Source organism: Cicer arietinum, chromosome 7 (assembly GCF_000331145.2).
Source record: "Cicer arietinum cultivar CDC Frontier isolate Library 1 chromosome 7, Cicar.CDCFrontier_v2.0, whole genome shotgun sequence".
NCBI classification, from domain to species: domain Eukaryota; kingdom Viridiplantae; phylum Streptophyta; class Magnoliopsida; order Fabales; family Fabaceae; genus Cicer; species Cicer arietinum.
Window position 1 is genome coordinate 22,180,082 of NC_021166.2, and position 18,483 is coordinate 22,198,564.

At 28.8% G+C, this 18,483-nt stretch overlaps 1 protein-coding gene across 1 annotated transcript; it reads left to right on the forward strand.

Annotated features, from left to right (window-relative positions):
• Positions 1-11,085: 11,085 nt before the first annotated feature.
• LOC140918712 (uncharacterized) lies at positions 11,086-11,852 on the forward strand. Its single transcript, XM_073363506.1, has 2 exons — positions 11,086-11,491; positions 11,824-11,852. Exons 1-2 carry the CDS (start codon positions 11,086-11,088, stop codon positions 11,850-11,852), a joined length of 435 nt encoding a protein of 144 aa, XP_073219607.1.
• The last annotated feature ends 6,631 nt before the right edge of the window (positions 11,853-18,483 follow it).

The following is an 18,483-nucleotide window of genomic DNA, read 5'->3' on the forward strand; positions in this document are numbered from 1 at the left end:
TTTATAAGGACAAAGAGGTGGGATTTCAAATTCTTTTTATTTATTTTTTTATTTATTTTTATTTTTATTCTCCGGATCTAGGGATTTGATAATCCCGGATTCTAGGAATTTGAAGCAAAATCTGATAAAAAAAATTTTAAAAAAAAGATTGACTCTATTTTATTTATTTTTTGGTAAAACCGAATTATTTTCAGCTATATTTTTCAGTTGAGTCAAATTTTAGTATTTTAGTATTTTATATTTTAGGTTAGTGAATTTACTTAAAATATTTTAATATACTTTTTATTTATTTAATACTTTTCATTTTCAATATTGAATGAAAGTTTGGTAAACGTGGATGCATTTTGATATTTGGTTATAGAGATATATTAAATCCTTTCTATTGTTAATATAATGTTTTCCATCACCAGAAAAAACAAAAGGAAAGAATCCTTCCAATTGTGTTTTTTTCTCTTTTAATATATATAAATAAAATAGCGTAAACGTTTGTTTTTGTTATTATTTTTCTACCATCAAACACCATGAATGAAAGAGAGAGTTGGAGAAAAGTGAAAGTAGGTAATTAGGTAGCATGGTCCATGGCATATGAATGAGAGAGAAACTTGAGGATAAGGGGATAGGGTCTTCTTTTAAACTATTGTAAGAATAGTGTGCACAAATAATTTAATTAAATTTAAATATGTTTTTGGTCAATGTTGATTTTAGTTTTTAAAAAGTTAATTTTATTTATTTATAATTTTGTAATTTTAATAAAGTTTTAAAAAATTCTTAAAGAAATTTTTTATAATAAAAAATATTGAGGTGGATAATTTTCGCTGAGTGACACATGTTCAGTGTACTATTGATATTGACTTTACACTTTTTATTAATAATAATTTATTTATTTTAAAATATCATTAACATTTAATTAAAATAAAATTCATCTTCATCTTCTACATCTATAAATGATGTCTCTGCAACATACAATAACTTTTCAAATCCAGAAAGACTCAGTGTTCGTAGATTTGGTAAAAAATTATCACTACAACATTTTTTGTCTAATTGTAATGTTGAAAAATCTGTATTGTACTGTGACGTTGTCTATTCTTAACACAACTGTTTTGCCTAAAACGGCAAGACCTCCGTCAAACGACATTCATATATGTCCTATTTTTATGTTAAAATACAACATTTTTAAGTCGTTGTTACTCAATAACTTTTCTCGTAGATTATTTTTAGAAAACAGTTTTTTTAGATTACGCAAATATTTCTTCGTGGTAGTTAGAAATGTACTATAGCAAACCGTTTTCTTTGGCATTTTAAAGACCACTTTAAAATTGTTGTCTTTAATTAAACCAAATAAAATTAATAATATATTAGAAAAATTGACACTCCATTTATTAATAAATCTTCTTAACTATATACACAAAAATCAATTACTATGTACAATTATCTTTCAAAATAATACCTAACACATATCCAATTACTTCTCTAAAAACTTGAAGTTATACTTCTTGTGCCGACTATCTCAAGCTCTTTATACCCTACGTTTTTTGGTTTTGACTAGCTATTATCATCCTTCATAATCTGAAGTTAAAGATAAAAACTCAACATATTAATTGTTTTAGCCTCAAATTAAAGTTTAGCTGCATGCAAATTAATATATGAAATTGTCATGTTGTACGACATAGAAATTACCTAGAAAGGTGAAGGACAAAAAAATTACACAGTTTAGAAATGTCATGAACAACAATTAATATAAATTAGATGCTAATCTGCGCAAGGATTTATTTTTTATTTGTTTGATTTAAGTTGATTTTAAATAAATTAATATGAAATTTTATGTTTCAATTGTCCAATGATCCACAATTTAATAGTTATATCAATAATATATATACAATTGTATTAATGTAATTTATAAAAGAGAAGTACAGTTCTTACATGAATAACTTGAATAAATAAAGTAACGTATTAATATTGACATCGATGGACATGTCATATGTTTAAGTAATATATTTGATAATTGAAATTAAGAGATAGATCAATTGATATACAATTGAGTTATAAAATATATTATTTTACTGGTGAAACTAAAAATGATTAAAGTGAAATAGTTGAAAATACATTCATCTTTTATTCTCGATTTTAAGTTTTTCACTTTTTCTTTGATTTTTTTGGATTAATCGATTTCATTACACCCCAATTGTTTTTCTTTTGGTTTATTCTTTTTCATTATACCTCTCTTGTACCTTGATTTTTCAGTTGGACAATGAGTTGTCATATTTCTCCTAATAATTATCATCATCTTCATACTTCACTTCTTCATGTACTTTACATTTTTATTTTATACCCCTTCGTCATTTGAGTTGGACTTTATCGGTTCCTAGTTATCCCCATCTCCAATTATTCTAGTATGAGTATTGTTGCATGCTTGTCAACAACATAAACTTGATCTATGCAAATGTGTTTCCTGTGACTTAAAAGTCAAACAATTTTAGAGTGATCATTCAAAAAGATTTAAATATATATATATAACGCAAATAACAATCTTCGGTCATTGTATACCTTTTCATCCAACAAAATATTTAAAAATGATGGACAAAGTCATCTCTCTTTGAATTTTGGTAAGTTTTATTTTACTAAAATTAATTAAATTTCATTTGTTGTTTTAGAGTCTTAATTGACATGAAATTAAAGTAATTGCAATTATTTATATTTGATGTATACTTATAATTGTTTGACAATTAATATTTTGTAACCGAATTGTTATAAATTTTGGATTTCGATTTTGAAACCAAAATGTTAATGATTATGATTACTTTATTAATATTAATAATAGTTTGAATGTTTGTAAATTAAAATTCTAATATATCCGATTTAAAAAAAATCACAATTACCACAAAGATCGATGATTAAAATGATCGAGTGAGAGAACAAAAAGTATTTGTATTTGATTTTCTACTTTGAATATTGATAAATATATATATATATATATATATTTAAAAATGATGGACAAAGTCATGTCTCTTTGAATTTTGGTTAGTTTTATTTTACTTAAATTAATTTTTTTGTTTTATAGTGTTAATTGACATGAAATTAAAGTAATTTATTTGCAATTATTTATATTTGATGTATACTTATATATAATTGTTTGACAATTATTTTGTAACCGAATTGTTATAAATTTTGGATTTCGATTTTGAAACCAAAATGTTAATGATTATGATTACTTTATTAATATTAATAATAGTTTGAATGTTTGTAAATTAAAATTCTAATATATCCGATTTAAAAAAAATCACAATTACCACAAAGATCGATGATTAAAATGATCGAGTGAGAGAACAAAAAGTATTTGTATTTGATTTTCTACTTTGAATATTGATAAATATATATATATATATATATATTTAAAAATGATGGACAAAGTCATGTCTCTTTGAATTTTGGTTAGTTTTATTTTACTTAAATTAATTTTTTTGTTTTATAGTGTTAATTGACATGAAATTAAAGTAATTTATTTGCAATTATTTATATTTGATGTATACTTATATATAATTGTTTGACAATTATTTTGTAACCGAATTGTTATAAATTTTGGATTTCGATTTTTAAACCAAAATATTTATATTAATATTAAAAATAGTTTGAATGTTTGTAAATTAAAATTTTAATATTTCCAATTTAAAATTTTGTCGAAGGAAGACAAAATAAATTATCAAATGATTAAAATATATGTATTTGATTTTCTACTTTGAATAATGGTAAATATATATATATATATATATATATATATATATATATATATATAGAGAGAGAGAGAGAGAGAGAGAGAGATACATATATATATATAGTATATAAATATTTAGAAATGATAGACAAAATCATGTTTCTTTGAATTTTGGTCGGTTTTATTTTACTGAAATTAATTAAATTAAATTTATTGTTTTATAGTGTTAATTGACATGAAATTAAAGTAATTTATTTACAATTATTTGTATTTGATGTATACTTATAATTGTTTGACAATTAATATTTTATAATCGAATTCTTATAAATTTTGGATTTTGGTTTTGAAATCAAAATATTAATAATTATGATTACTCTATTAATATTAAAAATAGTTCGAATGTTTGTAAATTAAAATTCTAATATATCCTATTTAATATTTTGTCGAAGGAAGATAAAAAAAAATTTATTTAAAAATTGAGTAGAAAAAACTTTTTATGAAGACGTACACAACTTTTTAGGTAAGGTAAAAAATATTTAGTTATGTAAAAAAATTAATATAAGGTGACATAGAGATAATAAAAAATTTATTTTAAATATATATAATATATGTGAAAATTTCTCTCATAGAGATACCCCTCCTGTACTGTTGCTTCTATATTTATTTCGGCCATCCATGCACTATCATGATGGTCAACCTCTCTCTATATATATAAATGCAAAACAATATAAGAATTTTTTTGAAGTACCTAGAATAATTATACATGCACATGCTACAAAAAGGGAGGTCCTGAGAGCATTATTCAACATTTTTACATTAAAATATATGACAAGAGCACAAGGGAGTACGGTAGCACAAGCACATAAATGGGATTTTGATTTAAATATTTTATTTTATTTATTACTCAATTGTTATCTTTTGAAGAAATATTTTCTTATTTTTTAAATTCAGTACCAAGTTGCTTCTCGTGGTAATGATCACGTGAAGAATTTTTTTTTCAAACTTAATAGAAGGTTGCTTCCTTAAGAGCGATCTGCTACTCGATTGTACTTTTTTTTTTCTTTCTCATTTTAATATTTATTATTAATTATTTAATAAATTAAAATTAATTAAATTATTTAATAAATTAAAATACTAATAATAAAGTAAAATAAAATATATTAATAAATAATAAAATAATTTAATATTTTAATTATTATTATAATAATAAATAATTATTATAATTAAAATTATTAAATTATATTATAAATTTCAAAGAAAATACATTAAAATTGAAGAAAAAATTATATCAAAATTTAAACAAATAATAATAATAATAATTAAAAAAAAGAAAATTATATTAATAACATAAAAATGAAACAAAATACATTAAATTAATGAAAAAAAAATACATCACATTTGAGAAAAATAACATCAAATTTATATCAATGATGTCCGCCTAAATGACCTCCAGTCCCACATCTAGGATGTCGTCGAACTCGTCTAGCTCTATGAACGAGTTGAGGTTCTTCCGGTTCATCTTGATTTAGATCATTTTCCTCAATATAAGTTGTAGGTGGATTAGAACCATTGCCACCTGCTTCCATAAAATTTTGAGACTGAGAATTATACATGGAATCAAACACAGCATAAGCCGACTCAGGAGTTATGCACTGAGTTCCAAACAAATTATAGAAAAGTCAACGTTTTGTCAGGTAACTGGGGGTTGGTATTTCTGGAATCGACAAAACTTAATACTGAGTCAGTGGTGGATCATAACATGGAACTTCAGTAGGGACGTGTAGGTGAGGTGATGATAAAGATGATTATGTTATGTTTTGTTATTGTGGGGTTGGTTGGAGGTTGACTACACATGAGGTTATGACGGTGGTTGTAAACGAATCACGTAGATGTTGTTCTATAGATATAAATAATTTGGTGTGTTGTCTAAACCAAATCATATATTTTGCGCTATGACATAAAACACCTTCTATGATGTTACCTTGCAACACGTAATTCTGACGCTTGTTCCAATGTTTAATTTCTTCCCTCCAAACCTAGTTCCAATTATCATCAATCTCACACCTCATGTCTACCTCATGGTACATTTTCATGTCCTCTGGTGGTTGTGATATTTGCTGATAGAAACCGAACTGAAGTGTGACTCTATTTGTATGATGTTTTTCAACAATATGATAACAGAGCATATAGGTATATTCAATAAGTAACCCTCTCTTCTTCGGAAACTTCATGTTAGAACCCGAGATAAGGTCTCCAATAAAACTGATATGTAAAATATAAGCTAAAATAGTTATAACAAGTATAAAATTAAATATTTAAAAAGTTCAAATAAATGTGAATGAATATATTACTTCCTCAACCATCATGTGATCAATAGTTTTTCGGTATTCTTCTACGTCGTTATGAGGAACTTTAGCAAAATTTAGACCACCAGGATTAAATCTATCGAATATAACAACAACAAAAATATATAATAAAAGTAGTAATATGGTAAGCAATTGGTTTTAAAAAAAGAAAAAAAATATAAAAAAAGAAAATAATATAAAAATAATATAGTTACCTTTGTGCAAGTGAAAATATCCATGGTTTGGGAGATTCTGGAGCGACAGAAGACAAAAGATATCATGCCTAGTTGTACAACAAAAATGCACATCCTCCCATAGATTTTACATCGAGTTTCGTTGCAAGACATAGTTCTCTATAAAATGTAGCTAAAATTGTTAAACTTCAACTATATTGGGATGCTTTTAAATATTTAAATGTCCTAGTAGTGAAAGATATTTTAAATGTACACGGTTGTTGAGTTGATGTTTAATGCTTATGCACAGTGGTCACAACTCGGCACCATCGAGCTATATGTTACCTTTGAGTCTGGTCCTCCATCAACAAACATTGATCAACCATCGACCTCAAACATACCTTATCAATTCAACTTATATTCTCCATCACAACACTATGAACCATCACAACACTATAAACCATACTCTACCCAATTAGAACAAACTCATCCGGAAAGTTTTCAACTCCATCATCAATCTCCTCCAACAAGTCCACAATGTGATATTCCCCCTTAGTGTCTTATATAATATCAACTGTTAAATGTAATTCAAAATTATTTGTAATTAGTTAGTTAGAATATGGTTAGAAGTTAGTTATAATATAGTTAGGAGTTTGTTAAGTTTTTTGTAACTGATTCAGTAGAAAATTGCTTCTATAAAAGCCTTCAAACCAAGAACGATCTGTAATGCTTGACTGGTCATTCTCTAGACTGTCAAGACTGATAAAAAATCTTCGTTTTCTGAACTTTCTATTTTCTTCTCAATTTCAATCCCTCACAAATATACAACCTGTGAGAGGGAATCAAAATAGGGAAACACAAGTGTGAGTGAAAGAAAGAAAGTATACATGAATGGAGGAGGGTTTCCATCGAATCTGTCAATTCTGGATGGGAAGAACTAGGAGAGATGGAATGCATCAATGAAGTCGTTGTTGGGAGCTCAAGAAGTGTTTGAGATTGTCCGAGAAGTTTATGAATAGCTATGAGCGAATCCTACAGAAAGACAACAAACAACTTTCAAAGATTGCAAGAAAAGAGATTGCAAGGCATTTTATTACATCCAGCAAAGTGTGGATTCAAACAATTTTTAAAGGATCTCAAAGGTATCTACATCAAAAGAGGCATGAGATATCTTGGTGAAGTATTACACATGTCGTAAAAAAACCAAGAAGACCAAACTTCAAATGCTAAGAAGAAACTATGAGTTACTACAAATGGAGAGTAATGAGAATGTGACTGACTATTTCAATCAAGTGCAAATAGTCACTAATCAGATGAAAGCCAATGGAGAAGTAATGACTGAGGTGGTGATCATTCAAAAGATTATAAGGACACTAACACAAAGATATGATCACATAGTGGTGGCAATTGAATAATCAAAGAATCTTGATACAATGAATTTGGAAGATCTGCAAAGCTATCTAGAAGCTCATGAATTAAGGTAAAAGAAAGAGATGAGGCACACACACAAACACGGTCACTACAAGCTCAGATCAGCAAGAAGTTCAATCAAAATGGAGTAAAAAACAAGAAGTGGAAGAGCAAGGCAAAATGGCACCAGAAACAGGATCAAGATGAGGAGGCTGGAGGTTCAAGAAGTCAGCCAAATAGTGATAATAAAAGCAATAAACCATCTGGCAAGAAGAAGTTTGACAAAAGGAGGATTCAATGTTATAATTGTCAAAAATATGTGCATTTTACAGATGAATGCAGATCCAAGAAAGTACAAAGAGATTATGAAGAAGCTCAACTGGCCCAGGCAGACAGTTTTAACTCAGATGAAGTTTTACGGATGGCTTCTACAAGCATGGAGGATGACTGTCCAAGATTGTGATATCTTGACACAGGATGCTCAAATTACATGACTGCCTCAAAGATTGGTTTATAAGTATTAATGAGAAGGTGAAAAGGGAAATCAAATTTGCAGACAACAACACAATAACAAGTGAAGGAGTTGGCAAGATCTTGATTCAAAGAAGGGATGACAAACAATCACTCATATGTGATGTGTTGTATGTGCCAAATAGAAAGAACAATTTGCTAAGCATTGGACAATTGCTGGAGAAATGATACTCTATGAATATGGAGAATGGACAAATGAAGATGTTTGATAATGCAAAAAGGCTTATCTTGAAGGCACCACTGTCAAAGAACAAAACCTTCAAGATTGAGATCCAGATAAATGAAAATCAGTGTCTTGCTGTAAAAATCAGGAGGGAAGACTGATTGTGGCACCAAAAGTTTGAGCATCTGAATTTTAGAAGTCTTTAAATGCTGCAGAGTAGTGATGTGGTGATAGGAATTCCAAAAATTCAAGTGCCAAAGGAGATATGTGAAGAATGCTGTCAAGCCAAACATCAAAGGAATTCATTTAAATCAGAATTACCAACTAGATCATCAAGAACAATGGAGGTAATTTTTTCTGATGTTTGTGGTCCATTTGAATAAATGTCAATATGAGGTAATTTCTACTTTGTATCATTTATTGATGATTTTACCAAGAAAATATGGATATATCTAATTAAGAGAAAGAATGAGGATCAACCAACAGATGCAGCAAATCAACCAACTTCTGAACCTGTGAGGAGATCTGCAAGAGCTAGGCAGCCTTCAGTCATATTGCAGCCTTATGAAGTAACATCTGACTCAGCCATCAATGTAGATGGAGAATTAATTCATTTTGCCTTGCTTGTTGAATCAGAACCAATAAGTGATAAAGAACCATTGAGTGATCCTAGATGGAGAGCAACAATGGATGAGGAGCTCAAAGCCATAGAGAAAAACAAGACATGGAGGTTAATGAACATGTTAGTGAACAAGAGACCAATTGATGTGAAATGGGTCTATAAACTGAAATTGAAACCTGATGGGCAGGTTGATGCCTTATATGGCCTGAAGCAAGCTCCTAAGGCCTAGAACAAGAAGATTGACAGATTCCTCATAGAGCAGCAATTTGAAAAGTATGTGAATGAGCATGGAGTTTATGTCAAGAAGGGAGCAACAACACATGCACTGCTGATATGCCTTTATGTTGATGATATATTGTTGACTGGCAGTGATGAAGTGAAAAACAAGGAGTTCAAAATCAGAATGAAGAAGGAATTTAAAATGTCTGATTTGTGCATGCTGGCATATTTCCTTGGTATTGAGTTTGAAACCAAGAAAAATGGAATTTTTATGCATAAAAAGAGTATGTAAGTGATGTATTAAAAAGGTTTAAAATGCAATAATGCAATGGAAGCAACACTCCATCAAAATCAGGACTGGTGTTATCCAAAGAGGGCAATGATGAGTTGATTGATCCTACAACCTTCAAGCAAATTGTAGGATCCCTGAGGTACTTGTGCAACACTAGGCCAAATATCTCATATAGTGTTGGGCTGATTAGTAGGTACATGGAGAAGCTTGGGACTTCACACTACATGGCAACAGAAAGGATCTTTAGATAAATAAAGCATACCATTGAGCTTCGCCTGTTGTATTTCACAAAACTGAATGAAGATGAAGCTGAACTTATTGGCTTCACTGATGCTGATTGGTGTGGAGATATGGACGATAGAAAGAGTACCACAAGCTATGCATTTACAATCAATAACTCACCAATCTCAAGGTGTTCAAGGAAGAAAAGCATAGTGGCATTGTCCACATGTGAAGCTGAATATGTGGCTGCATCCATGGGAGCATGTCAAGCTATCTGGTTGGCAGAGTTAATGGCGAAATTAGGACTGAGAAGCAATGAGGCAGTGAAGATGAAGATAGATGATAAATCAGCTATAGACCTAGCAAGACATCCAAGTGTTCATGGAAGGAGCAAGCACCTAGAAACGAGATTCCATTTCCTAAGGGATCAAGTAATGAAGGGCAATATTAAACTGAAACACTGCAATACAAATGATCAAAAGGCTGACATCTTAACAAAAGGCTTGAGGAAAGTGAAGTTCCAAGAGATGAGGAACAAACTTGAATTAACAACAAATTGAATCATTTTGAATTAGAGAGCATGTTAAATTTCATTCAAATTGATTTGTAATTAGTTATTTAGAATATGGTTAGAAGTTAGTTAGAATATAGTTAGGAGTTTGTTAAGTTTGTTATAACTGATTCAGTAGAAAACTGCTTCTATAAAAGCCTTTAAACTAAGAACAATCTATAATGCTTGACTGATCATTCTCCAGACTGATAATCAATCTTCGTTTTCTGAACTTTCTATTTTCTTATCTTCTCTTCTCAATTTCAATTCCTCTCAAATATACAACTTGTTCTAACAAGCAATGAAGAATTAAGTGATTATAGTGAAGAGGATGAAACATATTTCGATGAATCATCTGGTAATTATGAAGATGACATTGATGTTGACGAAGATATGGAAGCAGAAGATCATCATATCCAACCTGAATTCGATCCACCATCTCACCTGAAGAGCATCAATTTAGATACTAAGAGCAATCAAGTGAATTTGATCACCTGTTCATTAACGAAGTCCCATCAGTAGATGAAACTCTTGCAGTTGGAATGAAGTTTCAAAACAAAGATGAATGCGTACATGCAATCAAACGTTACCATTTAAAACAATAATTGAATTTTGTGGTACAACAATCAGATTTAGAAAGGTATGTTATTTATTGTTCAAGTCCAAATTGTTCGTTTAGATGTAGAGCTTCAAAACGCAAAAAGAGTGAATTATGGGTGATTGGTAAAGTGAATGTGCCTCATACATGCACAAATTCTGCATTGTCACAAGATCATACGAAGCTCGATTCTAACATGATATGTACAAGCATAATGAAAGTTATGAAAGTGCATCCTTCAATCAAAGTGAATGTCGTTATTGGTCAGATTATGGCTTTACACAGCTACACAGTTAGTTATAGAAAGACACGGATATGAAATAAATAAAGCGGTCGAACAAATTTATGGCAATTGGGAAGAGTCTTACAATCAATTCACACAATGGTTGTTGGTTATGCAAATGTTTGTTCCAGGAATCAAAATTGAAATGGAAACCATCCTAGCTTATCATGAGAATAGTTTGATAAGTGGGATAAGGATCTTTCATAGACTATTTTGGGCTTTTGTTTCTTGCATATCTGCATTTAAATTCTGCAAACCTATAGTACAAGTTGATGGAACTTGGTTGTACGACAAGTACAAGGAAACTCTATTGGTAGCAGTTGCGCGAGATGAAAGCGACAATGTAATTCCTACTGCTTATGCTCTTGTGGAAGGTGAGACAAAAGAGGGTTGAAGTTTCTTTTTGAGAAAATACGTCACTCCGCAAGCCAACATTTGTTTGATTTCAGATAGACACGAATCCATTAAGAGTGCTTATAATAATCCTAATCATGGTGGCAAGATCCTGCGTCAAAGCACATGTTCTGCATCCAACATATTTCACAAAATTTTGCAAGAGAATTTAAGGACAATGCTTTGAAGAAAAAAGTTATTTCTATGGGTAATAGTTTCATTCTTAATTTTTATAATTAGTGTAATTTTTAATAATTTCATTCTTAATATATATAGTTAGTGTAATAATGCATTGTCTATTGTTTCAATATAGGTTACTCGATCAATGAGCCTACATATTGATACTATCGCAGAGAAATCAGCATAGTAAACCCAAATGCTTTGAAATGGTTAGACAACATACATCGACAAGATTGAATTCAAGTATTCGATGGAGGTAGCCGTTGAGGTCAAACGACAACCAACCTTGTGGAGTCGATCAATGCAGTATTAAAAGGCTCGCACAACCTTCTCATCACTGCTTTGGTCCAATCAACTTATTTTAAACAGGGACACAATTTCCAACCATGGGAAAACGACACAAATCAATTTTAGCTTCTGGTCAGATATACACTGAAATTTGCATAAATTTTATGAAATTGGAAATAAGTAAATTCAATAGTCATAGAGTGGATAGTTTTGATCAGAGCAACCATACTTTCATGGTCCACGAGACAGTAGTCCCAAGGGAAGAGCGACCAATTGGTCATTTAAGTGTAAACCTTCCTAACAAGTGGTGCGATAGTGGAAAATATCAAGCTAAACATATGTCTTGTTCACATGTGATAGCAATATGTTCTAGCATAAAATATAATTATTGGAGCCTTATATCTGATGTGTACAAGGTGGAAACGATACTAAAAGTCTATGATTAAGCGTTCCAACCCATACCAAACAAATGATATTGGCCACAATATGAAGGTGTTAAGGTGTGTCACAATCCACTATTGCAGAGAGTCAAGAAATATCGTCCAAAGAGCAAACACATTAGAACAAAAATGGACACTACAGAAATAGTACCAAGAAAATGCGGATTATGTTCGGTCTCTAGTTATACTAGGAAATATTATTCAAACGCTGCTGGCACATCTACTCAAATTTGATATATTTTTTTCTTGAACTTTAATGTATTTTCTTTGTTATAAATAATTTAATCATGTTAATTATAATCATTTTTATTATAATAATAATAATTAAAATATTAATTTAATTTATAATTTATTAATATATTTTATTTTACTTTGTTATTAGTATTTTTATTTTTTAAATAATTTAATTAATTTTAATTTATTAAATAATTAATAACAAATATTAAAATGAGAAAGAAAAAAAATACAATCTAGTAGCAAGTCGCTCCCCGGAGAAGCGACCTTCTATTGAGTTTGAAAAAAAGTTCCTTCAGGTGGTCGCTGCCTCGAAAAGCGACTTCCTGATGAATTTAAAAAATAGGACAATCACGTAATATTTTTTCAAAAAGTAACTATTAAATAATAAATAAATAAAAAAAATATTTAAATAAAAAATCCACATAAATGCCATACTTACTCAATGCACAAGAGTGCACAACAACTTTTCCTGTTATATATCATTCCTATTATAATAGTTAATAGGATTATATTATTTAGTGCAACTAATTAAGAGTGGCTAGTAAGGTCACACAATAAATAAAAAGCAAACCCACAAAGTACCAATAACAGTGAAGCACAAAAATTTCCAAAGAATATATATAAGTAAAGTAGTTGGTATAGAGAAGATGAAAAAGAGCAGGAGCAAGGTTCTAGACTTTTAGTAGTGGGAGACTAGGGTACATAGGGAGGAGAATAGTGAAAACAAGTGTACCACAAGGACATGAAACTCATGTAATTCAATAACCAATGTGGTCCTCATATATAGAGAAGCTTAAAAAATTCTATCATTCAACAAACAAAGTGCTCATTTTGTTGACATCACTTTTATAGTTAATGACTTAATATGTCTACAATTGAGACAAATTGTTACATGAGTTTTCATATAGTTATTTTTTTTTTTTACTTAGTTTTCATATAGTTTGATAAGAAAGCTCAGTTTTGGTATTAACACCTCAAGTTTTATAATAAATATTTTCTTAATGAAATAGAATTTTAGATAGTTAATTTAGTGTTAAAATTATTTTAGAATATATATTGATTAATTTTTTTTATATGTGTGTTTTCTATGATGTGCTAATCTTGTACATATTTGACTAAATGAGTAATATAAATAAAAAAAAAACTATATTTTATTATCACCTCACAAATTTTTCTTAAAATAATAGTATTTTAATATAAATATTTTAAAGAATAAGATTTTAAAAAATTTATGTGTATATGTGTGTTGGTAGTTAATGTGATATCTTCTTGTGCACTTGACTAATATTAAATGTGCACTTAATAATATTTGATTATTTATAAATATATCTTATTTTAATTATTTATTTTATAAATAATTATCTTGTGATAGTAGTAATATTGTGTTTGATTTCCTTTATATTTATATACTTGTTATGTCATTGTAATTTTATATATATTTATTATGATTTAGTAATTAATATAAAATATTGATGTTGCATTTATTTATTTTATAATTTTAACTATTCTCTAATTATGACATTATTGTAGTGTGAGTATTTTGTAAAATAAGTATAATTATAGCGATTACTTTGAATATGAGAGTTTCAGTTATTAGTAATATGTATTTTTTCTTTAAAGGTTAATTATTTTAATTACTCTACTTTATCATATATTAGTTCTGAAATATTAATAATATTTTAGAAAATTAAATGATGTTTGGAGGAATAATTAAAATGAGATTAAATAATTATTAATTTTATTTTAGCAAAATAAAAATAATACTAGTGAAACATAAAATAAATAAACCCTAGTGTTAATAAAATAAAATAAGAAGATGATCAGCAACCAGAGTGAAAGGATGATGAAACACAACAACTAAACTATCGTTTTGCATTGATGATTCATAATTATTCTAGACATTTTTTTCTCTATTTTCGTCCAAATTTCAGTGTGTTGTTAATTCATTTAGCTACTCAATTAAAGACATTTTCTCATAATCCCAATTTCTCTATTAAATATCCAACTTCTCCGTTTATGGAATTAGTTATTTTGCACCGTTTTTCCTCACAGTAAGTCCAATTTGAGTGAAACCAACGCTAAAACAATCATGTGAAAAGTAGCAAAATAAACCATTGATTAGTTTTCAGATTTATGGTAAGTTTCCTTGACCCAATTTTGAAATTTAGTTTTTGAAGTGTATTCTCATAATTTATTTTTGACGTTTACTCATAAATTGTTGAGTTAGATCGATTGAAGGACAAGGAGTCAAAGAACAAAGGCTTTTTGCTTGTGGACTCGTATTTGCTTGTGAAAGCGTTAAAATAAGGTAAGGGGTGAACGAGCGTTTGAATTCATGAGTATAATAATATATTGTGAGATGAACGGGAAAACCATATTTTTCGAAGATTCATTTGGGACTCGCTACATACAGAAATAGCCCTTTGAGGGATAAATCAATTAATGTGCAAATATGAAATTTATGAGGTTAAAATGTGAAATATAAACATTCATAAGGTGTTGATTGATTTAATTTCGTTGAATATGTAACATTTGATATTTGTGATATTTGTTGGCGAATGAATTAAGTGCATATGTTTGATTAGATGAGTTTTTTTGATGTTATAAATTTGTGATAAGTTTATGTGATGAGGAAGGTGTATTATTGATGATAGTGATGTTATTAATTTGTGATAAGTTTATGTAAAAATGATGATGTTTGATTGATGATAGTGATATTATAAACTTGTGATGAATTTATATGATGATGATGTATGATTAATAATAATGATGTCACAAATTTGTAATGAGAATACTGAAGTAACCCCCATAATTGATGAAATAATGATGATTCCAACTTGTACTAAAAATTATGCTCTTAATGGAGTAGTCCATGCTAACGCGAGGAGAAAATAGATGTTGGGAATATTTGAAGTTGATCAGAATTTTTGAAGTGGAAATTATTTTGTTATGATATAGGTAGGGTTTGACAAGTCTATTGATTTCGGGGAAGTACAATCGAATGAGCCTAATTGGGGCGGTCTGCTGTTGAGCCTTAAAGCAAGATTGTAAGACATTGAAGGTATTCGGGTGGGGAATTTCTAGGTGACTTGGAGCTAGCACTCTAAATGTCAGGAGCTACCAATAACACACATATTTACCTTGATTGTTGCGTATATATGTCTCGGGTTGAGTTGAGGGGGTCTATGAGGACAAGACCAATTTGAATTAGAATAGTATCAAGTCTCCTAACCAAGTACTTAAGAATTATAATGGTACCAAATTGTGAAGTAGAGTCTAAGCTCATGCATAACATTGTCTTTTCTTGTGATTGTTTTTTTGTGATAATATATATCGTATTCAATAGTAATTTCTCTTAGATGATTTGATGTTATAGTGAAATGTATTGATTTTCCTTGAGTGATTTTGACTTTATAATGTGATGTTTTTCTTTGAAATTTTTGTATGTAATGATACAATTTATTTATGATGAATTGCGTATTCTTCTTACTTATATTATATTATCATCATGATTTCAAAACACATCTTCTTCGTTGTTTGTGTTTGATTGATTGACCATGCATTTACGAAATTGCAGTTATTACAAGTTAATGAGTTTTGAAGTTCAAGTTTGGGAGAAATCCCGCTTTGATAGGTGATACCAGAGAGTCATAAGTTGTATTTTATTTATTTAATTAGAAACAAATTGTTTATAAAAACCTTATAAGTACTAGTAAGTTTTTGGAATTAAATTAAGAAATTCTAATTAAATCAAGTTTATGGAGACTTTACTGTTTTATAGGAAGAAAAAAAAGTTTAAAGTGTTCCTTTAGTATTTTGAGAAATGTGATATCATAAATAACTTGTAAAAATTTCTTTTTCCTCTTAAAAAATTTTTTATTTATCTGCTGCAAATTTTTATAAAAATGTGATATAAATTATTATATATTATTTTGGGGTTTAGGGTTTCACACCACCTATCACAAGAATCTGTATTATCACAACATACATTAAAAAACTCAAATTAAAACAAATCATTAACATGATTTGAATGAAAACAATATAAACAAACAACATATTTATCAAATGTAATCAAACTACATAACTAAAAAGAAACGGTGCAAGGGCCTCGATATGTATAATCTTGTATGAATTAGAACTAGAAGGAAGTAGTTAAATAAAGAAAGATATATTTGATGCAATTCAAAGATACAAAATGACAATGGGAACTAGTCAACTTGTCTTTTGCTTAGCTATATCACTCAAATATCTTCCATGTATAATGATTTTGGAACATTTATGAAAAGCCCTGTTTTCAAGATTTGATTTCTTCAATTTTCCAAGTAGTTCCAATTTGTACTAATTCTAAAGCAAAATAACTTAAAACAACATAAATATATTACTTTAAAAACACATCAAATACTTGTGAATTGATTATCACAAGTAAAAACCAATTAGAAGACAGTTTTGCACACCTTTCCTCAAATGCAATGAATTAAAACAGGGGTAAGGGAACTTCTTACAAATAAAACAAAGACTTATCAACTCTCAATTTATTTTTAAAAAAAGCTAACAAAAACCAAAAATTTAATCAAGAATCCACATGAAAATCATGTAATGATCTCATTTATCTCAAATAATCCATGAATTAGTACCTCATTTACCTCAAATAATTCATTAATTAACTAAAGAGCCAAGCAAGTGAAGCCAAAATGATGGAGACCTAATTAAAAAACATGTGAACCGGTAATTCAGAAACGCAATGCACAAAGCTAGAAAATTTATAACAAAAAAGGTGTATTCCCAAAACCAAAATCAGGTAATATAGATATGGTGTAATAATAGTTGGTGTCTATGCAACATACCATAACTTCACGATTCCAAACCCATCCCCAAAATAAAAAACATCCTCACCCGAAAACCAATCCTCAACCTCTCCCTTTCCGGCACCAACATCTTAACCCCGAGATAATATTTAGCAATCATTTATAATGATGAACAATTATCAGCAAAATATTCATATTGTAATACAAATTGGGGAATTTTATGAGGCTTTTATATAAATAGACAAGTAGAGGAAGAGAAGGGAGGAGTATAAAATGGTAATTTCTCGTGGTTTGCAATAGGGAGATGGGTTTTAGTTTGTTATAGGGAAGCTGTTGTCTCTTGTAAAATAATAAAAGAGAATGGTTGGTAATGCACTAAAGTATAGTCATCTTTGGTCTAATAGCTTGAGTAGGTGTAGGTGAAAGTAATACTTAATATTTATTGTAATTTTTTAGGGAAATAATAATCTGCTTTGAAAGACTGAAATGTTTGTTTTATTGTAATAACTTTAGCATTTGGATTTTCACTAGGAGATACATTTCTATTTTTAGGATCACTCATGACTTCTTCCCGGTTAGAATTCTAGAGTAATAAAATTTGGAAGAAATTTTTTATCTCCTTTAATATGTTTCATATCAATATCAAAACATGAAAGTAAATATTTCCATTTAGCAAAAATATGTTTAGAAATTAAATTTTTAACATCTTTTCGAAATAGTCAGTTTTTAAGACAAATCGTTTAGGAAATAAGTCATCTTGAAATTTAGTAGTACACAACAACTGCTAATATATTTTTTTTAATAGTACTATACTTTTTTTTGAGCTTGACTCCAAGTTCTTGAGTAATGTTGAACTATTTGTTCTTTAGAGATGTTAGGTTATAATACTTGTTAGTGCAAAAGTATTTTTAGTTACAATCCTCTAATTGATTTTTGATTATAACAAAAACAAACAAATAAAGAACAATTATCTCCTAACTTTATTTGCTAAGTGTGCAAATTAAGCTAGAATATATATATATA